We start from the raw sequence: 24,067 nt of genomic DNA, 5'->3' as shown, positions 1-24,067 counted from the left end.
TCCCATTCAAAAGCCTATCTTTTGAGTCGATGCTCTAAGCAAAGTTTGAGAACCTCCCCAGATCTGCAGAGGGTGGAGTTAGCAACCAGGATAAGTATTTAGAAAAGCGCTATATAAGATAAATGTATTATTATTATTATTATAAATTAAATTAGCACTAATGGGGGATAAAAATAGGATACAAATTCCGGGGGGGGGGGGGGGCGAAAGTTTGAGAACCGTACATGATGTAGAAAGCAGAAGAAGAGCTTGTCTTCTGCATTAACTGTCAAAACCTTATTCACACACAACGTACAGCAAGGCAAAGTGTGACGTTCTCTCCAGCTTTATTAAAATAAGGGATTCTTTTTGTCAAAGGTAGAAAGAACTTTGGCACGAACAATAACGTACAAAAATAAAGGTTCAAATTCACACACCAGTTCAAGCATTCACACGTGATTTAAAGGGATAAATTAGAAAAACAAAACGATAGAAAAATCAGAATTCAGTTAAGTGTCAGTCGCACACAGTGCTACCCCTAGCGACAGGAGAGGGGCTACAGAAAAGAGAGGCACATTTTCACAGACAAACAAACCTTGTTAATCACTACATGGACATTCTCTTAACACAGTGCTTAATTTCCGACAGTTTCTGCTCTTTGATTAGGAAAAAAAAGTTATTGAAAGTGATGTGATGCAAAATACTACACGGTTTTGTAAATTGTAAATATGTAAATCTGAAAGTCAACAAACGAATTCCCATAGGAGCCACAAACAAGTAGACAGAGGTCTAGTTACCCTCTTAAAGCCACACAGGAAATCTTACTTTGTGGAAAAGGAAAGTATAAAATGACCTAAGTTGTTAATCCCAATAGAGCATGGATTCAGACTGAAAAATATTGGCAATTGGAAGGTATCGAATAAACGATAGCAATTTTGTAAGGAATGTGGAAATGTAACATTTTCAATTGAATGCGTGTCACAATGGCACAAGGCAGTTAGGTCAGTTGAGTCACAGACAGGAGGGCTCCTATTGGGCGAGGCAGTACAACGTTTGGACGGTGAGGGGGGGGCGAAGCGGACGAGAGACGGACGGTCCTTTACTCTCGAGGGTTCTGGGGTGCGTGTGCGTCTGCTGCCAGCAGCTCGGGGCGAAGGCACTCGATGGGGCAGTGAATGTTCTGGAGGAGGAGGAGGAGGTGGGGAGAAAATGTGAGTGTGGGTTTTTGTAAAATCAAGTTACAATTAGAAACAATTCTGCAAATCTGCGTTCGATAAGTTCATGTCAGTTTACTTTGTGTAGTAGAGTGTTGTCTCCGTATCTGACAGGCTGCAGCAGGCTGGCATCGAAATCAGCACCCGGTCTGCGACAGTTCTCACATCTCCAACCCTGATGAGAACAAACAAGAAGCACACATTACCCCCTGTTTCACTTGAATAACGTCACAACTCATTCTGTACCATGTATAGGGTTTAGTATCTCAATTTAAGTATCGTAATTTAATCGCGTTCTAAAAGCGACCACACGACGATTCCTCTTAGCATTTTGAACAGCTGGATGCATCAGAAGCAGTTTATATGGTGGTTGTTCTGCCCCATTTTTTTTTGATTTTGTCACAGGTCCCCCATCTGATAAGATGTTTTGCTTTTAGGTGTTTTATTACAGTAAGTGGTAACACTTTACAATAAGGTACACAAATAGTAGTTCGTTACTAGTTAGGTAGGTAATAAATAAGTAATGATTCAGTATTCATGAACTACTCGGTATAAGAGTAACTAATGAGCAGAATCAGAATCACTTTTCTTGCCACAGTATGCAAGTTACATACGAGGAATTTGTCTTAGTGTCTGTATGCAGCGTAGCGGTCACATCAACATACAGAGATAAGAAGTAGGAAGATAACTAACGGCAATCACAAAGTTGCAAGTGCAATCAAATCGAGTAAATGTATACAATATGTACATGAGTGGTGAAGTGTTCTGTGGATGATAAATATGAATTTATGTTGAATTTACATGAGATTTACAGACCGAGTTAAATAGGCAGTGGATTTACATGGATTTAATTACTCTAAAGTAAGGCATTAATGCCACATGTGCCTTAGCTGTTGAGACTAAATTAGGTCCTTCACAGCAATGTCTGTCTCTTGAGTAATAAAACAAGGTTAACTACAGTAACGCCGTTAACTACAGTAAAGCTGTATGTACAGGCGTCTTTTACCCCTGAAACTGTACCGTTGGAATCCATAAAGAATCTGATCGATACGAAGAATAAAACAAATTGCACCAGAATTGGTCAAATCCTAAGGATACCCAGTCTTAACTGTGTCTTAACCCAGGCTAATGTGTCGCACCTGTTGGCCTCCAAAGCAGGTGCAGGTGCAGATGGCGCCTAGGTACTCCTTCTGCCACTGGTTGCCCACCTGGTACGATTTTCCATCATCATAGCACACAGATTCATCTGCATGGGCACACGCACACGCACGTTAAAGTTGACATGCAACTCAGGAAACAATTTTTTTTAATTGTATTCAAAATTTAGACACAGCTGTTGAAAGCTAAGACGTCTTACGTGGTTCACACTTGAACTCCCCCTTGCCGTTGCCCATGCAAGTGCAGCTCATCATGTGACCGTTCTCCGCCTGGCGGTCCCACTTCTCTCCGATGCGATAGTTGTTGCCGTTGTCATGGCACCACTCTAAAGATGTAGAGAGAGAGGACGAGTTAGATATCTGAACTCCCAAATTCTATGATTTGGATATTGCAGGCGAATGAGCAAAAGTGCCGCCTACTGGACGAGTCGCATCTGAAGTGGCCACTTCCCAGGCCCAGGCATCGGCACCACAGCTTGAAGCCCGTCTCGGACATGCGCTCCCATTCGGCGCCGACATCATGGTAGGTTGCAGTAAAGGTGTCGTAACATGAGTCCTGATTGGAGGGTGCACCGTCTTTCACTGAAGGAGGAGGAGAGGAGAAGAAAATGAGCAAAGGGTTCTGTAAGCCATTAGACAATAACATCAAAAACAAAGATGCAGTCTTCTGCAATGAGGCAAAGTGACTGCTGCTCTTTGGGAATCTACTGCAACTCACATTTCTAGGTGGGGGGCAGTGTTGGGCAAGTTACTTTCAAAATGTAATATACTACATATTACTAGTTACCTTCATTTGAAAGTAATAAGGTACTTTACAATATTACTGTCTGTGTAGAGTAACTCGTACTACTTTTGCATTACTTTCACCAAAACAACAGCAGCAGCAGAATGACATCGCTGCCTCCCGAAAAATAATGTAAATCGCCTTCAAGTCAGTGTAAACAACCCAAAAATTCTAAATGTTATTCTTTTCCTTTGTCATTGTCATCTGTAGTGGTTATTTGCATAAAAACAGACAGTTTGATTAGGAAATGATTGTATCTTTATTTAAATGTGCTTTGATAAATATAAAAAAATAATCAATTTGTAACTTGAGTTACCGGTATTTGACAAAGTAACTGGTATAATATTACTGTAATCCTATAAGTAATAAGTTATATTACTGAGTTACTGCTAAAAGTAATATATTACATGTAATATGTTACTTTTGTAATGAGTTACCCCAAACACTGGTGGGGGGTAGTAGTAGCTAAGTTGATCCTAGCACACGGGCATTACAGTTGCTGTATCCTTACCAGTGTCCCCAGCTGTGACCACCTCCTCCAGAACCTTGTGTTTGAGCGCCCCCTTCAGGGCTTCAACGATCACATTGTAGGACGCCCCGGAGGTCAGCCCTATCAGGGTGGCAGTGGTGGCGGTACCTGGCAGGCGCATCTGGGGACAGGCAGAGACCAGGGTTTAGTTTGACCACGTACACAATTGAATGGGAGTCACTCACAGCATGAGATTGTATCCAATATGGCAACTGTGAGGCCATTTACACCTGGCGTTAACATGTGGTTTCTGCCATCAGATTGCAGAAATGGGTGTCCTCTCAATCCGCATAAAGTTGGTGTATCCAGATTGAGAGGACACATTGCATTTACACTTGTGTTCAATGTGGACACAATGCATCCCTGACCACCTCTGGAGGTGGTTTGGCCGATCAGATTGCAATCGTTCTTCAATGCATTTTGGGGGTGTTTACACCTGGCATTTCAAGTGATAAAACACAATCTGATTGCAATCTGATCACAGAAAACGCATGTTAGCGCCAGGTGTAAATGGCCTCAGAGAGTGCTACAATGTGGCCCTTATGTGTCTTACCGTGAACATCTTCTCGTTGATTTGCGTGAGTGGATTGCACGAGACCAAGTAGGCGTTGCTCTGCCTGTACGGCTGCCAGGAGATGGTGGTGTGGGTCTGCGCCTCCTGCGGAGACGGGAAGTAGACGGCCGTGTCGTTGTCGGGGAAACCGAACCCGGAGCCGACGGGCACGTTCAGCTTCACGATCGGCAGCCTGCGGCCCTCTGCGTCGGGGAGGGGTACAAAGACAAGCGGCTCACGTACACTGGGTGCCGGTGTCGGCGGGTTGCCGCTATTCCCGTTATACCCGTTGCCGCCGCTGTTGTTGTTGTTGTACTCTGTGTACTCCACGTGCTGGCCTTGGCCGCCGAGCGCGTCCTGTCCGTTGGGCCCCACTATCTGGACACTGTTGTCCGCATCGGTCTCAGGCACGTCCAGCCTGTCCCCGGGGCGGCTGGGCAGGGGTAGCGTAAGCAAGTCCGAGTCTAGGCGGGGGAAGACGGGGGGCGGGGGTTAGGAAAGCAAGCAGGTTTAGACTAGCGTTAAGGGTTAAGCTGGGGCTGCAGTAGCATATCTCAGCCAACAGATGGCGGTAGATATGCAGCATTGTTACTGTATTATAAGTACTTCATCATGGCAAAGTGTGTCATAATGCAGTATTACAAATGCACCAGGAATATTTTTGAATGACCTTCCTGAAGGCATTCAAAATAAAAGCGGTATTGTTGTTTTAAAAGAGCCTGCTGTTGGTTGACTGCATAGTTATATTATATATATATATATTATATATATATTATTCCCAGGCCTCAAGGCTGTTACAGCGATACCGTTAATGCAGCTGAGCACATAAGCGCTGTCGTTCAAATCCTTATATTTGGTAAAAGGTTTTGCATATTTCCTACAAATCAATCAAATCGCTTTTGTCATTCTACAAACCAGACATTTTTCATCTGTGTGTTCTCTTGTTTGGAGAGAGAGAGAGAGACACTCAAACTATACTCACTAGTCCGGACTTTGCCCACCAGAGGAGTGCTTCTCTGTGTATTCTGGATGGCAATGATCTTGATGATGTACTCTGTGGCTGGTCTCAGGCCTGCGGAGAGGGATCACACATGACCATTATGAGAAGATGAGCCTGTGGGGAGCTTTCAATGTTTCCATCAATCACAGTCATGATTCCAAACAATTTTGCATGGAATTGAAAAAAGGAGACACATTACAGTCAGAGAAAGTGAAAGGATTTGACAAAATTCCGTCCTGTATCGACACAAGTGACCGTTTTAGACTCAAAGACACAGGGCCCTACCGGATATTAGGGGTGTAAAAATTAATCATATAATCGATGCATCGCGATGCGGACATGTGAATCGAATCGAATCGTTTATGTTTAAATTTCTGTTGACATTCAGATTTTATAGCACTTTCTAAGTAAAAAAGGGCCTTGATATTTATCTGACTGCTTGTATTAATTGATGAAAAAGTAGCCATGTGCATGTGAATCGAATCGTTGACAGATGAATCGTAATCGAATCGTGAGGCCAGTGAAGATTCACAGCCCTACCGGATATGGTGGCGTAGTTTTGGCCGGCGTGCGGGCGCGGGGTGAGCTCTCTGGGTGCTCCTCCGGACTCTTCGTAGGTGATGTAGTATCCTGTGATGCGTGTGGCAGGGGGCTGCCAGGTGAAGGAGATGGAGCTGGGGGTCAAAGATGTGATCTGGATGTTGGTTGGAGCCTGGACCACTGGCTTATCTGCAAAAGAAATCCTCAATCAGTTTCACTCGTCGTGCGTGTGTGTGTGTGTGTGTGTGTGTGTGTGTGTGTGTGTGTGTGTGTGTGTGTGTGTGTGTGTGTGTGTGTGTGTGTGTGTGTGTGAATTAAGCATCTGCGTACCTGTTTCAGCGCGGAGAGTGAAGGGAGCGCTCTGTGTGTTGCCATTCAGGGTAAAGAGGTTGATGGTGTAGGTGGTGCCTGGCTCCAGACCTGCCAAAAACCAAACATGACATGAGGTGAAGGCCGCACTACCAAGCTCACACACACACACACACGCACGCATGCACACACACACACGTCACACACATGCAATCGCACACACTTCTGCATCTCTTTCACATCTGGAAAACCTCTTCCCACCTTTCACCAGGTGCTTTGGTAAGGCAGGTCCGGTCGGTGTACCTTTAAGGGTGTAGGTGCTCTGTGTGTACCTGTGAGGGTGTAGGTGCTCTGTGTGTACCTGTGAGGGTGTAGGTGCTCTGTGTGTACCTGTGAGGGTGTAGGTGCTCTGTGTTTACCTGTGAGGGTGTACAGTAGGTGCTCTGTGTGTACCTGTGAGGGTGTAGGTGCTCTGTGTGTACCTGTGAGGGTGTACAGTAGGTGCTCTGTGTGTACCTGTGAGGGTGTAGGTGCTCTGTGTGTACCTGTGAGGGTGTAGGTGCTCTGTGTGTACCTGTGAGGGTGTAGGTGCTCTGTGTGTACCTGTTAGGGTGTAGGTGCGCTGTTCTCCTGGGATAGTCTTTTGGATCGTGGGCCGCGAGCCGCCGAGGGGCGTGGCGTCGATGAGGAAGCCGGTGATGGTCTCCAACTTGGTGCGCCAGGTCAGCGTGATGGAGGAGTCCTTCACATCAGAGATACGAACACGTCTAGGAGGACTTACCTCTGTATGGAGGGAGAGAGAAGAAGAGATGGTTGTAACTTGCGAATAATAACAGGTGAAAATTGGTGTGTGTGTGTGTGTGTGTGTGTGTGTGTGTGTGTGTGTGTGTGTGTGTGTGTGTCAGTGTCACACTTACCCTCCAGTGTGGTACCTTCTCCCTCCAGTGGTCTGCTGGAGACGGAGTTCTTCAGCGCATAGACGTGTATCTGGTACGGGGTTGCCACCTACAACGCACGCACATACAATCGATATTAACCCACCGACGGAACGTTATCCATAGTAAATATAGAGACAAGAACTCGGGCAGAGCTGTGTTCACCATGAGTCCTGGCACGACGACGCGGGTGGTGTCTGGCGCGACGTTCATCTCCTTGGTGGGGCCGTTGTTGTTCTTGGGGTTGACGACCACGCGGTAGCCTGTCAGGCGCATGGCGGGCGCGTACCACGACACAATGAAGGAGGAGGAAGTCACCTCTGTCACGAGCATGTCGGTTGGGGCGGGGATCACTGAGGGAGATTAAAAAAAATTGTATTTGAGTATTATACCTACAAGATTAGGGCTGCAACTAACGATTATTTTCATAATCGATTAATCTGTCGATTATTTTCTCGATTAATCGATTAGTTGTGTGGTCTATAAAATGTCAGAAAATGGTGGCAAATGACGATCAGTGTTTCTCAAAGCCCAGGATGACGCCCTCAAATGTCTTGTCTTGTCCACAAGTCAAAGATAATATCTTTTTACTGTCATACAGGAGTAAAGAAACCAAAAAATATTCACATTTAAGAAGCTGGAATCAGAGAATTTTGACCTTTTCTCTTAAAATTGTATAACGATTAATCGATTATCAAAATAGTTGTCGATTCATTTTCCGTCGATCGACTAATCTCTAGTCAGGATACGTAGAAACCATGCATCTGTTGGTGCTTTCTGTGCTGGAATCATTCATTAAGGAGTGAGTCCCCTACCTGTGGCCTGTGTTCCCACCAGCGGGGTGCTGGGTGTGCGGCCGTGGAGGGCGATGACTTTCACGGTGTACTCTGTCCCGGGACGGAGGCCTGTCAGCATGACGGTGTCCTGGTCCCGTCTGGGTGCTGGACGGTACTCCCTCTCCACCTCCTCTGGGCTGGAGTACAGCACGCGGTACGACGTCACCGTGCCGTCGGGACTGTCCCAAGTGATGCGCAGGGAGGTGGAGTCGATGTCGGAGAAGGTCAGGTCTTTAGGACGGTCCATCGCTGCAGGAAAAAGAGGGGGGGGGTTAATTTACGTGCTGCACAAGTGTCTTTCTATTTCTTCAAAGGCAGATGGACGCCCAGTAAAAGACAAGATGGTAAGTCATTCTTAGATACGTTTCCATTGAGTTGAGTGAAACCAACCAGTGATAGCATTGTCCACCAGAGGGGTTGAAGGCTCTCCATTGGTTCCCAGAGCGTAGACACTCAGGACGTACTCGACAGTGGGCATCAGACCTGTGAACGTCATCTCTGTCTGATCTGTAACGGGGAGAGCAAAAGAGACGAGGAGGAGGGTAAGGGTAAGACCAGGAGGAAACACCAGAGGGTATTACTGTATACTATAAATTAGGGCTGGGCAATATAATCGATACGGCAATATATCGCGATATTTTATTTCCCGATACTGTATCGATACTTGTAACGATTTTTTTTTTTTTTTGCAGGCCATGCCATCCAAGGCCTCTGCATCTGGTGATTCCCACCCCTAATCGATACTGTATCGATATTTCCCATATCGATGCGTTCAGTAACACTCAACACTCAGTAGTTTTGACTAAATTTGTCCACTAACTTATCAGTATAAAGTGATGTACATATTATTACACTACCTGGGTGGTACACAGTGTGTTGTATCTTTAGCTCTATTATTTAATTTTGAGTAAATTCTGTAGAATATCGCAATATATCGCAATATGTATCGCATCGCAATATATCGTGATACAATTGTATCGTGACCCAAGTATCGTGATACGTATCGTATCGTGAGATCCTTGCCAATACCCAGCCCTACTGGAAATATATGAAAGTTACATACGAAAAGAAAACCCTGACTGAACAGCTCTTTCTTACCAGGGGCCACCACCTCCGAGAAAGAGGGTCCCAGGCCGTTCTTGGGCACGCTGGTGACTCTGTAACCTCTGATGGGGCCCTGAGCAGGGGACCAGCGCACTGTGATGGCGTTGTCTTTCACGTCGGTCACCGTCATGTCAGAGGGGGACTCGATGTCTACACGCAGGAGTGAAAGACCCACACGGACATATGAGACGCCATCATTTTAATTCAACCTGGAATATTTTGTTTCTGAAACAGTCATGTTGCTGTACCGGTCTTGTGTGTGACGTAGATAGGGGTGCTGGAGGCGGGGCTGTCGCCTCTCCCGGTGACGGCGTAGACCGTGATGACGTAGTCGGTGCCGGGGTTCAGACTGCTGATGGTGGAGGTGGTCTGTGTGCCTGGGATGGTGAACTCCTGAGGAGTCTCACCGCCTAGCATAAAGAAGACAGAGGGAGTGGACACGAATAATCAATAATCAATCTATGGCAGAGGTTTATCCACAGGCAAGAAAGGCAATGTAAACGACAACAGGATGTACAGACCTGTCCCTCCGTAGGTGATCCTGTAATACCTCACTGTGACAGAGGGGGCGTCCCAGCGGATACTGATGCTCGTGGGCGTGGATGATGTCACCTCCAGGTCAGTGGGAGCATCAGAGACTGAGAGAGGGTAGACAAATAAAACAGAGGAGAGGAGAAGAAAAGAGAGGAGATACATTTTAATCGAGCCAGTGAAGAAAGAAAAAGAAGATAATCAAAATCAAGAATGCCTGTTTGTCTGTTGGCACCAGAAGGAAGAGTAGACGCGACTACAGAAACCAATCAGCAGCCATGTAGTAGGAACTCACTGGTGGCCTGTGTGCCCGTCAGAGGTTGGCTCTCCTGGTTGCTGTTGACACCGTACACGTAGATGAGATACTCGGTCTCCGGTACCAGTCCAGTCAGGGTGTAGTAGGTTCTGGTCGGGGGCAGCCTCTCGTCCTTGGCCCGCCCGCCGCTCGTCATCTGATAGCGGATCCGGTAGCCGGTGATAACGGCAGTTGGCGCCAGCCAATGAACGGTGAAGGAGTTGGTCTGGATGTCCGAGAAGTCCAAGCCAGTAGGAGAGTCCAGAGCTGGAGGGAGAGGTATGGGTAGAGATGGAGAGACATTTAAAATCAGATGCAATGTAGGGTTGTCAAAAGTATCGATAGCATCGAAAAGTATCAATACTGAAAATTTGAATCGGATACAATACTTATTTGCAACAGGTATCGATAGTATCAAAAGTATCAATACTAAAAATATGAAATGGATACAATACTCATTTGCAACAGTTGTGATACCATCAGTGCTTTCTTTGAATGAAAAATCACTGATTTTTCCCTCCCTATCATTGGGTATCTGTTGCTTCAACAAGCTAAACGTGTTCTGATGGCTAGAGCAGCAGGGCTAATCTGCTGTCTAAATTCAAAGTTTGATCAGGTCTAGATTATGGAGAAGTGTGCGTCTGTCCGTCCATCTGTCTAACTTTATTTTTATGCTCCTCGATGTGTCATCATCCGCCCCTTCCCGTGGTATCGAAAATGGTATCGATTATCGACATTTTCCTGGGAATCAGTATCGAAGTAGAAATTCTAGTATCGTGACATCCCTAATGCAATGTTTTTTTAATAGTCATCATACTCACTCGTTCTCTGAGTTCCAGTGACTGGTGCGCTCTCTCTTACCCCGTACACACACACAACACTGATGTGGTATTCTGTGTTGGGCAGCAGATCTATATAGAGACAGAGAGGTAAATATCCAGACATGATGGTCAAAGTGGCTCGCGACAGTCAGTTTTAAGTCGGACATTTTGGCGAAACATAAGTATCGCCAAAATGATACTTATGTTACTGCACCATGAGTATGGTGCAGTCATGATCAAAGGTCAAAGGTCAAAGGTAGTTTTATGATGTCATCGGTCTTACTCTGCAGCAGGAAGGTGTTGGTGTTCCCGCCCACGTTCACCTCCTTGATGTCATCATCGGTGGTCACGGGGTGGTAGCGGATGACAAAGCGCGAGATGTCGCTCGGCGTGGGGACGTTGGGCACCGTCCAGGTCACCCTGATGTAGTCGGGGCCCACCCCTCCAAAGTTCAGGTTGGTGGGAGCTGGGATGGCTGGGAGAGGGAGGGGTTTTAACTTTTAGAGACAGACTATATAGAGAGCCAAAGTGGAACGTCACTTCCTGCTTCAGCACTGTACCAGAGATTTTCATCTGCCATTTATTTTCCCATAGACATTTCGTAAAATGCTTATAAAAATAGTTTCACTTGTTCAAACCAATCGGTTCAGATATATTTAGAAACAGGAGAGATCGCATAACATTTCACTCAGACCAAAACGTTAAAAAATTGCTGATTTAAAGAAAATCTTTTTTCGATGTAGTTTTTTTTAGTTTTGGTTCGAGTGAATTGTTCTATGGTCTCTCCTGATTCTAAATATAGCTGAACCGTTTGGTTTGACCAAGTAAAACTATTTTAATTTTTATAAGCATTTTACGAAATGTCTATGGGAAAATAAATGGCGGAAGAAAATCTCTGGTACAGTGCTGAAGCAGGAAGCGACATTCACTTTGCCTCTCTATATAGTAAAGCAAAGACGTACGTCTTTATAAGTAACAGGAAGAGCAAATACAGGCGTTTATTCCTCAAAGGACAGAACTAAATCACAGTTATATAGATAAAAAAAAATCTGCACATTTACAAATGAATTAAGAGTATCAACATGACTTGATGAGTCCCTACCTTATTTTGATCATTGCTAAGAGGTTAACTAAATGAAAGTTGGTTTATATATTATTGATTTTTTTTTGGTCTTAAAAAATTTAGTAAAAAATGTAATTTAATCAAGTTTTCTTTCTCTAATATCAAATCTGAATTGATGGAGTGAAAGAGTTAAATCACCAGCATGTGTTTGCATTGTGTATGTGGCCGGCTCGCTCTCGCCCTCCTCTGTAACCGTGAAGATACTGAAGACATAGTCCACGCCGGGCTCCAACCCGTGCACCGTGTAATAACCCGCAGATATGTCCACCATATCCTGGATGATGGGCAGGTTCTCGCCCACCGTCACCACCGTTATCCGGTAAGCGGTAATGCCGGTATAGTTCAACGGGATCCAACGCAGGCCAATGGTGGTGTCAGTAATGTCGACAAAGTCAACGTGGCGTGGTGGGGGTATGTCTGAAAGGGTTAAGCCGTGTGCAAATTAAGCAGGAAAAATGAGAAAGAGAGACAAGCACAGACTCAAAAGTTCTTAATAATCACATTGATGATGTCAAACACAAATTAAAGTGAAGCATTCAGAGACCCAGGAAACACCACTGAGTGGAACAGTAGCCATGCTTGATAGATGCATTACAAAATGATCGTTAAAATAAACATTCAGAAATTAACCTTTTCAATGAGTTAAATCTCAAGCAAAGATTAATGCTATTGGTCGAGGCATTCTTTATAAACATATTAATCCACTTTCCCCAATTAAAAAACAGTGATATTATCTCCATGCAAATAAGTAGGTCAGACAAATGAAGGGTGCAGTGAACCAGACATGGACAGACATGTGACTGAAAGAATATTCAGCCAATGACCATGTTAGTAGGACTGTGTCATGACAGTGTCACAGCAAAACAGACAATTGAAGGTTATGGTGATGAAGAAAGGGTGGTGTGTTTTGAATGTTGACTCTCTTAGCAGGGTGATGATGAGCTGCTCAAACTTGAGGGTTTATTTTGTATTTTGTCAAGAGAAAGTAGGTCAGTTCCAGGAATAATGTTTGTGTGGAAACGGTCTCGGAGTGGCGAGGGAAATGTTGGAGTCGGTACCGCTTTAGTCTCGCCTGCCAGACTCTCTCCTGTACCAGCGCAGGAGAGAGTCTGGCTCCTCTTACTCTCACTCTGGTCTAGCCGGGGGAAGTGGGGGGAATGCTCTGTTTTCTTTACAACCATCCACCGAAAGTACCGAGTAGGCTTGCTTTATTGCACAATCTAAATCTTCATCAAAACGTGCCATTTTCAGCATGTAGGTTGCTAGCTTGCTAGCTAGCGTTATTGGCTGTGGCGGAGACATTGGAGAGCGGAAAGGGATTCCCCTTCGCTCCAACTGAAATGTTTGGCGCCCTCTATCCCCTGCTTCCAGTGAGTCACACTAGTACCACTTTGACTCAGACCCAACTTTCCCTGGCAAATTCAACTTTTTCTTTCTCCCTCTCTGTCTCCCTCCCTCCCTCTCTCTCTTTCTCTCTCTCTCTCCCTGTATCTCTGTCTCCCTTCCTCTCTCTCTCTCTCCCTCTGTCTCCCTCCCTCTCTCTCTCTCACTCGCTCGCGGACGTGAACGTCAGGCGGTACGGTTGCGCGCTCGAAGGCCCGGCCTCCTACCTGGCGTGACCGTGGTGGACACCGGCACACTCTCCAGGTGGTCTTTGACGGTGAACACGCTGACGTTGTACTCCACCCCTGGACTCAGGCTCTCCAGTGTGCACGAGTTCTGACCCGGCTGGATCAGCTGCTCCTGGGTGTTTCCTCGCTGCCCGTTGGTCGGCGTGCCTGTCACTCTGTAGCCTGTGATGTCTGCAGGAGGACGAGGAGAGGAGGAAAAGAATGTGAGAACTTTAGAGAAACAACAGGAGGAGGAAGAGACAGCAACATTTGTCCTGGCAGAAAGATGGCAGTGGAAGGCCAAGGTCTGGACTCGCCTAAACCAGTGGTCCAATGGGCTGGAGGCGCGTGGGGAGCACAGTCAATATTTACCTGGTGTGTTGACGCCTACCCACTGGACATTGAGATCTCCTGTGTCCGGGTTGGAGACCAGACTCAGGTCAGTGGGAGGAGACAGGGCTGCAAGGAGGAGAACGCAGAACAGACACAAGCATAATGAGAAGGTCTTTTCAGTGGTCAATTTGACAACAGTAACATCTGATTACAGGCTCGTGCAAAAATGGAATGAGTAGCTTTTGCCTAGCTGAGTCAGAAAGTGAATCACAAAAAAATCACTCACGGGTGACAACGTTGCGGGTGACGGGGTTTCCGCGGTTGCGTCCGTTGAAGATGGGCTGCACGCTGTAGGTGTACTCGGTTCCAGGGGTCAGGCCGGACACGTAAATGCTGCCGGAGTCAGAGGTCACGTCTCTGGGGGCTTCGCCTTGCTGGCCGGGACGCACAGTCAGCTGGGAAGCAGGAAGGAGACACGCAGAGAGCCACAAACAGGTCAAAACACATTTAAAACTATACTAGTTATAGCATATATATATAAGGTTGATGACTCAAAAATCAACATACTTACAATGTTTTCAATGCTGTTTTTTTTTAACAACTGAAAACACTGTTCATCTTTTAACTCTGTTTAATGATGAACAACCATTTTTTTCTCTATGTGAACTGATTTTGAATGCGGGAGGTTTCTACCTTGTAGCTGAACCTGCGGACAGGTATCCAGGTAACGATGATGGAGGTCTCAGTGACCTCAGTGCTGAAAGGCGGAGCATTACCCAACTGCGGAGCTGGAGGGGTGGAATAGTTATCATTTGCATTACTGCATTCAATTCTGTTCAACACTCATATAAATGAAGTTTCTCCAAATACTCACTGGTGGTGAAATATCCGGTGACGCCCTCACTGAACTCATTGTTCTGCTCCGACGTCAGGGTGACGGTGTAGTGGGTGTCTGGCCTCAGGCCCGTGAGAGGGAACTGCGAGGCGCCCTGCGGGACCCTCTTGGTGATGGGGTTGGAGCCCTCCATGCCCAGGAGGATACGGTAGCCCGTGACGATGGCGCGGGGGGCTTCCCAGATGATCATGGCGCTGTTGTGGGCGATGTCGGTGAAACGCACGTTGGTGGGAGCATCGGGTTCTGGAGGGGGGGGGGGGAAGCATGAAGCAACACATGTAAGACCGACGGAATCTGACGGGGTTGGGGGGTTAGATTCAGTTCTCAGTCGTTTATCTGCTTTGCTTGATAGAGACTGAGAACTTTCTCCCAGCTTTCGTTGTAAAAACTGGGTGGAAACAATTTGAGAGTAAAAAAAACAAACATGCATCGCAGAACCTATCCAGAGTCTTCGTGTAGAAGGGGCGGTGGCATGCAGAAATCATGTGCTTCTAAATGATTAAAACAATCAAATAATGTAACGTTGTCATTTGTAATGGGGAGAGTCTAATTTCCGGTAACTTGACAAAGGGCTTTGTTAGTGGCCATTCTCGCGCCGTTCTACTGTACCACTATTTTTGACTAGATGTTCCCAGATGATTGGCAGGCGGAGATCTCAAATTGTCTGGGAGCTGAGAATAGGTTGGGGTCAATTCATGAATGAACTCATCAATCCCGATTCAACCTACAGGAAACATGATTTTAGTTAAATTGGAATTTCAGCTAGCTGAATTCAATTAACCTCTGTGCAATTACAGTCCTTTTTTCGTACGACATATCTGAGATTACATTTAGTGTAGTATCATCTTCAAATTTGTTAATGTTTAGCAAGTCGAGACAACCTCTCTTAGAAGTGGAATTTAATGGAATCCAGTTCTGTTTTCTGTCTTTCCAATTCCAATTTTTCCTTAGATTCCGAGTCCAATTAATTTTCATTCTCATTATTTCCACCTTCAAGATGTCATCCCTTTTCATTCTGGGACTGCTTCCACACTATCATTGGCTAGAACGGACCTCCTTTCATGTTTTGGTCTAATCAAAATCAAAAGGACTAAACAAATCAATCAAACAAATCAATCAAATCAAATCCTCAGGGCTCTAATTTGGGCTCCCTGGTCTGATACTTACTGGTAAACTTCTCTCCCACTAGCGGCTCGCTCTCCACGCCCCCGTTGACGGCGTAGATGTAGAAGCGGTAGAGCGTGCCGGGCTGCAGTTGGTCGACCTCGGCGTAGGCGTTGGGCGATATGGGTAGCTGGTAGGGCCTGACTCTCTCCGTGCCGTCGGCAGCAACGGGGGACAAGGTCACCCTGTAGCCGGTGACCTCGCTGGGCGGGCCGCTCCAGGTGATGACGATCTTCACGTCGGTCACCTCGTAGAACACCAGGTCTGTGGGGGCCCCGACTTCCTCTGTGGACAGGAAGTGGTAGATTGGTTGACGAGGGGATACAATCAGAATCGGAAAACAAATTGAGAAAAAGACTCGCAATAATATAATAGTTAATTGTCACAATTATACATTATACTATAATGTAAGGTGATAGCTAGATCACTCAAGATTAAAGATGAATGAAACAACTGCGCGTCATCCAAGTTAATATACAGAAACCTGCTTGTCTTTGTCATGTCCGTTTTGTGAAAGTTTGTAGCTCGGACATTAAATATTTGCATGACATATATGTATAAATATATATATATATATATATATATATATATATATATATATATATATATATATATATATATATATATATATATATATATATATATATATATATATATATATTATATCTAATTTTTTATGCATAAACTAAATCCCACTCATGCATAGCTAACTATAACATTATTAATAATGTTAAATAAATAATATAATACTGTTAGAATGTGCTAAATATGTACTTGGTTGGGACAAGGGGAAAAGAAGTAGCTCGCGACTAGTTTTATTTTTTGTAAGTAGCTCTCACGCTAAAAAAAAAAACGTTTGGGCACCCCTGCTGTAGAGCATCTGGTTTGACTCTTTCTGAACGTAATAAAACGGCTGTGCCGCAGTGCCGGGCACAAGGAGGAGAGAGGTCTTCAATGGAAACGGAGGTCATTTGTGGGCGGGATAAAGATGAACACCCTCTAAAAAGAATATTATGATGGTTCGGGGGGCTGTGAAAGCAAAGCTTATTATTATTAAGTTATGAAAAAGCTCAGTGTTGGCCCCAAAACACAGGAGGAGCATTATCCACAGGTCCCTGGCCCTATAAGGAAACTCTGCTCCAAGTAATAACTTAATCTGCTCGCGCTCAATCGCACAGCTCTCACTGATGGCCAGAAGGCAAAGAATGATTTAAATCTTTCCATTTACTAGTCGAGAGAAATAATCATTTATTGTGGAAGTCGAAGAAAACAAACATGGGTTTCCAAATGAAAAGCTATTTCTATTAATTTAGGATGCTTACATTTGTCCAAAGCTGTGCCACCTTTTGTAACAGGAGTATTTCTAGTTTTTCTTTAGAAGTTGAAGGACACGGTATCTGTTTTACAAATGCGCATGGGGTACCTGGAAGAGAGGAGCCGGCGGTGTTGACCTGTACAAAGACAGGCTCGCTCTCCAGGTCCTCCTCCACGGCGTAGATGCTGATGTTGTAGAGCAGCCCGGGCCGAAGGTCCACCAGCGTCACCGAGGTCGTCGTGTCCGGCAGCGTCAGCTCCGTGCTGCTGCCCTCCAACGACGGGGTGTACACCACGCGGTAGCCTGGGAGGCAGGAACAAGCACACTTAGACCAAAGACGATGGGAATTCAAGCAAGACGGCCCCAACTTCAACTCACTTCCTGTCATTTTGTCACGTGGGGTTTTGCCCGTGGTTTTCCACGGACACGCCCACTTAGGAGACTTTCGGCAGGTCTGAGTCAATGGTTGACCACGCCCATTTAGGAGACTTGCCGCTACCGTTTGTTAGAATTGGCGGAGCTTGCGGTGACCCATCTATAGTAATATAATATCTACATTATGCTTATACACAGCCAGGGAGAATGACTCCAGTCCTGATTTCAATCACATGCATTTACACACGCACGCACACGTGTACACACACACACAGCGTCGTTTCTTACCAGTGATGGGAGCCTGAGGCTTGGACCAGCTGATCTGGATGGAGGTCTCTCCCACGTCGCTGATCGAATGCTGAGTAGGAGCATCAGGGGCTGAGGAAGGGGATGGAAATATTAAATAATAATATAATGAACAACACAAATTCCATAAACTCCATAGATCTACTGCTTGGAATAGAGAACAGTGTTGGGGTTGTTACTGGGGGTTTTGTGTGTGTGCAGAGTGCATAAACACAGACAGAGGTAGAGACATAAAGTGAGAAAATAATTATGACGAGAACTAGACAAGACCAACAGCCCTAAAGTAAAACAAACAAAAACAAAACAAGCAGCAGAAGTATCTCAACAATGACAGACACAACATCTGGAAAAGGAGAATCCATGGCGTGCTGTGGTAGTAGGGGGCAGATAGGCCGGAGGAGAGAGAGTTCCTACCTGTGGTCTGCGTGGTGGAGAGGATGAGGGTGGGGTTTGTGCCGTCGGTGGGAAGTTCGTAGACGTTGACGTTGTACCTGCGTCCCGGCAGCAGGTCGGTGATGCTGACGTGGGTGGCTGTCTGTGGCAGGTCTGTAGGAGCATGCAGCACACTAGTTATGTACAGTAGTACCAAATCATCATGCATAATGGAGACAATCTAATAATAATAATTATTATTATTATTAATATTATTAATTAATGGAGGCAATCTCATTTTTTTTTGCCTTCCAATTGGTCATGGCCACTTATCCCCTGTCTAAGCTGTCCCAGTCATTGCTCCGCCCCCTCTGTCGATCTGGGGAGGGTATATATAGACTCTCACATGCCTCCTCCGATACATGTAGAGTCGCCAGACAGACTTTTCACCCAACAGCAAGTTTCACCAGGAGGACGGTGCGACGGAAAGCGCTATTCCCCCCAGTTCCCCTCCCTGCTGAACAGGCGCCCAGATTGACCAGAGGAGGCACTAGTGCAGCGACCAGGACACATACCCTTGTCCGGCTTGTGTCTGTATGGATGCTCGACCAAGCCGGAGGCAACAACAGGGGCGCAAACCTGCGACCCTCGTGTTAGTAGGCGAGGGAATAGACCCCTACCTACACCACCCAATCTGTCTCATTTTAAACCCGTAGTTAAGGTTGCAGCCGTAGTGAAAGGCGTCGCTCACCCACTACTTTACGCGTGGTCGCGTCCTCGCTGAGCTCGTACTCCACCCTGAAGCCAGAGATGGTGTCAGAGGCCGACGTCCAGGAGATGACGAAGCTGTTGGAGGTGATCTCCGTCACGGACTCTGAAGTGTCCACCACCGGAGGAGGCTGGGTGGTCTCTCCCTCCGATGTCTCCACTGATGAAGATGAAGAGAGGGGTTGTGGGGTGGAAAAGAGATATTATCAAGAGGGGTGTGACGGGTGTGAATGTTATTTTTAATAATAGTGGCGTGCACCATAATTACACTATCAGTCAAACGTGTGGACACACCTGATTGAATGTATTATGTTTTTCATGATCTTATGGCTTATGGTTAAATTATTGCCGTTCCATCAAAGCAAAGTGTGGCTACTAGAAACTAAAATCTAAGATAGTTTGGATTTGTGTCACAATTCTTCAGCCACTGCATAATTGAAATTTGAGTTATCTCATAGGTTTGATATCTTTAATGTTATTCTAAAATGTGAAAAATAGTAAAAAAAAAAAAAAAAAAAAAAAAAATGTGTCTGTCCATCCAAACTGGTAGTGTATACAAACAACCACAGTCTATCTAGGACACCGTCAGTGCTGATATGTCCATCGAATCATATTCATTTTAGATCCAAATCTACTTACAGGAGCCATAGGTGGTGGTGAAGTCGAAGCGCGTGACCTCGCGGCGTCCGTAGCGCAGGATGCTGATCAGCTGACCCTCGTAGGTGATGCCTGGCCGCAGCCCAGAGATGGTGTAGGAGTTCAGGTGTCCCGGGACGGCCACCTCCCTCCAGGGCGCACGTGTGTTTTTCTATCGGGAGGGAGGGGTCGAGTTAGAGAGAGGCTTTATGTCAAGCTTCAATGACGCATAGCAGAGGTTGAAGAGGGCAAAATGTACTTTTTCAACCGAATATTCCCGGATTCGACGTTGGCTTAAAAACCCTGTGACTTGCAACTTGGGTTTAGGTTGGCTTTGCGCTCGGCCGGAAAACTATAAATTTTCTCAGCAAAGAGAGGGGGACGAGTGAGAGTGGCTTTGCGGTCCAAAATATACAAACCACTTAAGAGGAAATGTGTTTGACGTCAATTAGGTCTCATAAACATTTCAAACGGCTTGTGACCGAGGTCTTCAAAGAGAGAGAGATGCGTGAAGAAAAACATGAGGGGGGGGGGGGGGGGGGGGGTTCCTTTCATTCCCTCAAAAGGCAATGTGTGTGTGTGTGTGTGTGTGTGTGTGTGTGTGTGTGTGTGTGTGCGTGTGTGTGTGTGTGTGCGTGCGCGTGTGTGTGCGTGTGTGTGTGTACAGGGAGTTCATGCGCCCCCATAATGACCTTGTTTGTCCACGCTCAAACCTCAGTCAACATTACTAACTAGCGTTTGACCTCATTCGGACAGAACGGCAAACAAATTCCCCCATATGTATTTATTTGTCATTATCGTCATCGCGTTTCAGAAAGCCCTTCCGAGAAGAAACGAGCGTCCGTTTGCGATTTCAAAAAGGTCATTTATCCTCGCTTTGACCAAACCAAAGAGGAGGAGGGACGAACTCGGAACACACGGTTACAGCGATGGATCAGAAATTCTTGAAAAAGACGGGATTATGAATTATAGAATGATGAAGAGGCTCACTCACCACTCTCCATTTGAGGATGTACTGGGTGATGTGGGCAGAGGCGGGGGGGTTCCACTGGATGGGGTGGGAGTCTGGCTGCTTCCCCGCCTCTGTGATGATCACCTGGACCGGTCTGTGGCCCCCTGGTGGAGTCAGCGTGATGATGATGACGATGATGATGATGATGATGATGGAGAGGAGAGAGGAGGAAGAAACGCAACAAAGCCGCTTTCAGTAACGAGGATGAGGCTCTTGACGAGTGAGGAACAAGTACGACACGCTTCTGTCGTGGGTGAAGTCGCACGGCGAGGGAGTGGGGGTTTATGTCGTACGTCAAGTCGCACGGTGCCAAAGGAGTGGGCGGAACTGGGCTTGCCTGTTGGCGAGGCTCTGTCAGACGGATCCGTCTCGTTGGGACAGAACCAAACCGCCCAGACGGCCTCGTTGGGACAGAACCAAAACCGCCCAGACGTCCTCGTTGGGACAGAACCAAACCGCCCAGACGGCCCCGCGCTCAAAACACTGCGTTTGCCATAGAGCGCTAAGCCCAGCTCAAAACACCCACTGCCCTGTTGACAGTCTGAAATAACACCCGAGTATTATATTCTCTGTACCGTCACCGTGTCCACCCCTGTGCCCACTAACACACACACACACACGCACACACACACACACACGCACGCATGCGCACACACACACACACACACACACACACACACGCACACACACACACACACACACACACGCACACACACACACACACACACACACACACACACACGCACACGCACACACACACACACACACACGCACACACACACACACACACACACACACACACGTCACACACACACACGCACACACACACGCACACACACACACACACACACACGTCACACACACACGCACACACAGCTGCCCACTCTGTTGCGCAGGTTCCACAGCTGTACTGCAGCTGGAGGTAATTTAGCGCACTGTTAGAAGTCCAGTGACCTGCACAGACAAACTCACTCCTCCTCCTCCGCTGCTGCTGCTGGTGACAGCAGGATGAATGGGCCGGGCCAAGTGAGATCAACAGTACTTTAACTGGGTTTTTATCCAGAATACATGGTGTGCTGCCAATGCCATGGAGTGTGCTGCTGCCTGCCCTGAACTCGGATCGGTCCATTGAACAAATAGTTCCAAAGGTTCTCATTTTAACGGACAGTTTAAAACAAAATACCGTTACGTTCTTTTTCATCTCCAGTGGCAGAAACGGTACGAGGCGCGGTGTGTCGGGAGTGACTGCAAGGCAGGAAGTGTGCCCCCCCCCCCCTGGCAGGCCAGGAAAACAACACAGCAAAACTACAAAGCCCAGAGGGAAGACGGGGGGGGATGTGATTGGCCCGCCCTTTCTCCATTTGCCAAACTTCAAAGTTAAACAATCAACCCCCCCCCCCCGCTAATCTGGTGACTGAGCCAATCCGCCCCCTCGTTTCATTTCAAAGAGCGATGTGTGATAGATAGGGTGTCGGGGCGAGGAGGTGAGAGGTAGAGGGACGTCCATAACAAGTGGGTGACTTCTCCACAAAAAGGAACAGCAAACACAAATGAGTCAGGAGTCAGGCAGTCGTCTCATTCAGTGGTCAAAAAAAGAGAGAGAGAGGGGGGGACTGAGAGGAGAGAGAGAGGGGGGGGGGGACTGAGAGAGAGAGAGAGAGAGAGAGGGAGGACTGAGAGAGAGAGAGGGGGAGAGGACTGAGAGGAGAGAGAGAGGGGGGGGAGGACTGAGAGAGAGAGAGAGAGATAGGGAGGACAGAGAGAGAGGGGGGGACTGAGAGAGAGGGGGGGGGAGGACTGAGAGGAGAGAGAGAGAGGGGGGGGAGGACTGAGAGAGAGGGAGGACTGAGAGAGAGAGAGGGGGGGGGAGGACTGAGAGGAGAGAGAGAGGGGGGGGAGGACTGAGAGAGAGAGAGAGGGGGGGGGAGGGACTGAGAGGAGAGAGAGAGAGGGGGGGGGGACTGAGAGGAGAGAGAGAGGGGGCGAGAAGAAAAATGTGGATCTAGCTGTCAAGGAAGTAAGTTGGAGTGTTCATCTTCCGTATATATGATCTTTGTATGCAACATGTGACCATGCACGTGACATAGGAGAACGGCAGGATTGGTGGGGGAGTTTTTGTTTCCCCTCGTTTTGTGCGTGGTTTCTGAATGATGACGCACTCCGCAGTGTTTCTATAGTAAGTCGGTGAAATTGCCACAGTGACGTGTCTCCTACCTGCGAAGGTCTGCTGCGGCTCGCAGCTCAGCTCGCCGATCCCGTTGCCGTAGCAAGAGCAGCGGTAGCGACTGCCATGGATGACCTTGTCCCACGACTCTCCGATCTGGTGGAAGGCCCTGGTCTCCGGCTCCTGACACTGGTCTGCATGGTGGGGAGAAGAACAGGGGGGGTGATGAGGGGGGCTGGGGGATGATGGGAGGCCACGCTAGTAACGTGCTCAACGTGTGAACGCACCGATGGCGTCGCACTTCCAGCGGCCGCGTCCCTGTCCGAAGCAGGTGCAGTTCATCATGTAGCCCTCGTCGTGGCGCTTGGAGAAGGCCTGGCTCACCTCGTAGGTCAGACCGTCGACGATACACTGGTCTGAAGTTCACATGGAGGAGAGAAGAAAGGATTATTAGGATCTGATTATACACGCGCTCTATAACGACTCCCAAGACCAACTCTTAAGATGAACCAGCATTTTTCAGCCCTCTGACCTCGCAGCTGAGAGTAGGCGATGCAGCTCCACTCGCCGCGCCCGTTGCCCGCGCACGTGCACTGCATCATGTGACCCAGGACATCGTGGCGTTTGTCCCACTTGTCGCCCACGCGGTGCATCACTCCGTCGTTGGTGGTGCACACTTCCTCATGGGCTGCGCACGGGAGAGAGAGGAGTACGATTTAACAGTCGAGCGACTGAGAGACTTTGAAACTGTGCCAAGGATTAACCCCTCTCTGTGTGTGTGTGTGTGTGTGTGTGTGTGTGTGTGTGTGTGTGTGTGTGTGTGTGTGTGTGTGTGTGTGTGTGTGTGTGTGTGTGTATATGAATATACAACACAGTGATTCAGCGCCTTCTGGTGACATCACCGGTCCAAACTCAACTCGAGTCAACCCTCAATAACTGTCAAACCGAATGAATGTCTGCCAAACTGTTTACAGTTTTGGGAATTATGTGTGAGACCATGTGCCAAATAAATCACCATTGTTTTTCGGTGAAGTGTCCCTTTAACTAACAAGCTTTAAAGTACAGTAACTAAGTGCCTTGTATTGTATGTTGTCCAAAACCAACACGCACGCGCGCACACGCGCACACACACACATGCACACACACACACACACACACACACACACACACGCGCGCGCGCACACACACGCACACACACTCACCAGCCATGGGGCAGAACCCATAGCGCTGCTCTCCGTCGTAGTTGTAGGTGGTGCCGCACCACTTCATGCTGTCGCGGCGGCCATCGGACGTGCAGTCGGTGTAGTTGCGGCCGTTGTAGAGGTAGGGGAAGTGGCACATGGCGCCGTTGGAGTTCCCGCCTCTCGTCATCACCATGGCTGCAGATCAGAGAGAGCCACACAAGGC

The 24,067-nt window shown here is 47.2% G+C and overlaps 1 protein-coding gene across 2 annotated transcripts in view; it reads right to left on the bottom strand.

Annotated features, from left to right (window-relative positions):
- Window positions 1-309: 309 nt before the first annotated feature.
- The window catches only part of fn1b (fibronectin 1b), a 30,230-nt gene continuing 6,472 nt past the window's right edge, over window positions 310-24,067 (bottom strand). Inside the window, exons 9-46 of one of the 2 annotated variants that reach the window (XM_083662409.1) lie at window positions 23,863-24,039; window positions 23,193-23,348; window positions 22,948-23,076; window positions 22,711-22,854; window positions 20,479-20,600; window positions 19,488-19,656; window positions 18,832-19,008; window positions 18,123-18,254; window positions 17,691-17,780; window positions 17,136-17,330; window positions 15,716-15,997; window positions 14,528-14,791; window positions 14,347-14,441; window positions 13,940-14,108; window positions 13,693-13,779; window positions 13,321-13,512; window positions 11,849-12,127; window positions 10,871-11,062; window positions 10,588-10,677; window positions 9,767-10,033; window positions 9,462-9,578; window positions 9,189-9,350; window positions 8,935-9,090; window positions 8,227-8,343; window positions 7,816-8,085; window positions 7,166-7,353; window positions 6,983-7,070; window positions 6,669-6,848; window positions 6,087-6,176; window positions 5,757-5,945; window positions 5,199-5,288; window positions 4,217-4,680; window positions 3,646-3,784; window positions 2,771-2,932; window positions 2,551-2,676; window positions 2,333-2,439; window positions 1,273-1,368; window positions 310-1,159 (exon numbers count right to left, since the gene is read on the bottom strand). In XM_083662409.1, the coding sequence (XP_083518535.1) occupies window positions 1,079-1,159; window positions 1,273-1,368; window positions 2,333-2,439; window positions 2,551-2,676; window positions 2,771-2,932; window positions 3,646-3,784; window positions 4,217-4,680; window positions 5,199-5,288; window positions 5,757-5,945; window positions 6,087-6,176; window positions 6,669-6,848; window positions 6,983-7,070; window positions 7,166-7,353; window positions 7,816-8,085; window positions 8,227-8,343; window positions 8,935-9,090; window positions 9,189-9,350; window positions 9,462-9,578; window positions 9,767-10,033; window positions 10,588-10,677; window positions 10,871-11,062; window positions 11,849-12,127; window positions 13,321-13,512; window positions 13,693-13,779; window positions 13,940-14,108; window positions 14,347-14,441; window positions 14,528-14,791; window positions 15,716-15,997; window positions 17,136-17,330; window positions 17,691-17,780; window positions 18,123-18,254; window positions 18,832-19,008; window positions 19,488-19,656; window positions 20,479-20,600; window positions 22,711-22,854; window positions 22,948-23,076; window positions 23,193-23,348; window positions 23,863-24,039 (6,230 nt within the window). In that variant the 3' untranslated portion in view covers window positions 310-1,078. The remainder of the gene's footprint in view (window positions 1,160-1,272; window positions 1,369-2,332; window positions 2,440-2,550; window positions 2,677-2,770; window positions 2,933-3,645; window positions 3,785-4,216; window positions 4,681-5,198; window positions 5,289-5,756; window positions 5,946-6,086; window positions 6,177-6,668; window positions 6,849-6,982; window positions 7,071-7,165; window positions 7,354-7,815; window positions 8,086-8,226; window positions 8,344-8,934; window positions 9,091-9,188; window positions 9,351-9,461; window positions 9,579-9,766; window positions 10,034-10,587; window positions 10,678-10,870; window positions 11,063-11,848; window positions 12,128-13,320; window positions 13,513-13,692; window positions 13,780-13,939; window positions 14,109-14,346; window positions 14,442-14,527; window positions 14,792-15,715; window positions 15,998-17,135; window positions 17,331-17,690; window positions 17,781-18,122; window positions 18,255-18,831; window positions 19,009-19,487; window positions 19,657-20,478; window positions 20,601-22,710; window positions 22,855-22,947; window positions 23,077-23,192; window positions 23,349-23,862; window positions 24,040-24,067) is intronic. The other variant, XM_083662410.1, reaches the window with a different exon arrangement.

This window comes from Poromitra crassiceps, assembly GCF_964638095.1.
Source record: "Poromitra crassiceps genome assembly, chromosome: 28".
In the NCBI taxonomy this organism is placed as follows: domain Eukaryota; kingdom Metazoa; phylum Chordata; class Actinopteri; order Beryciformes; family Melamphaidae; genus Poromitra; species Poromitra crassiceps.
This window is presented reverse-complemented; position numbering and strand designations above follow the sequence as displayed.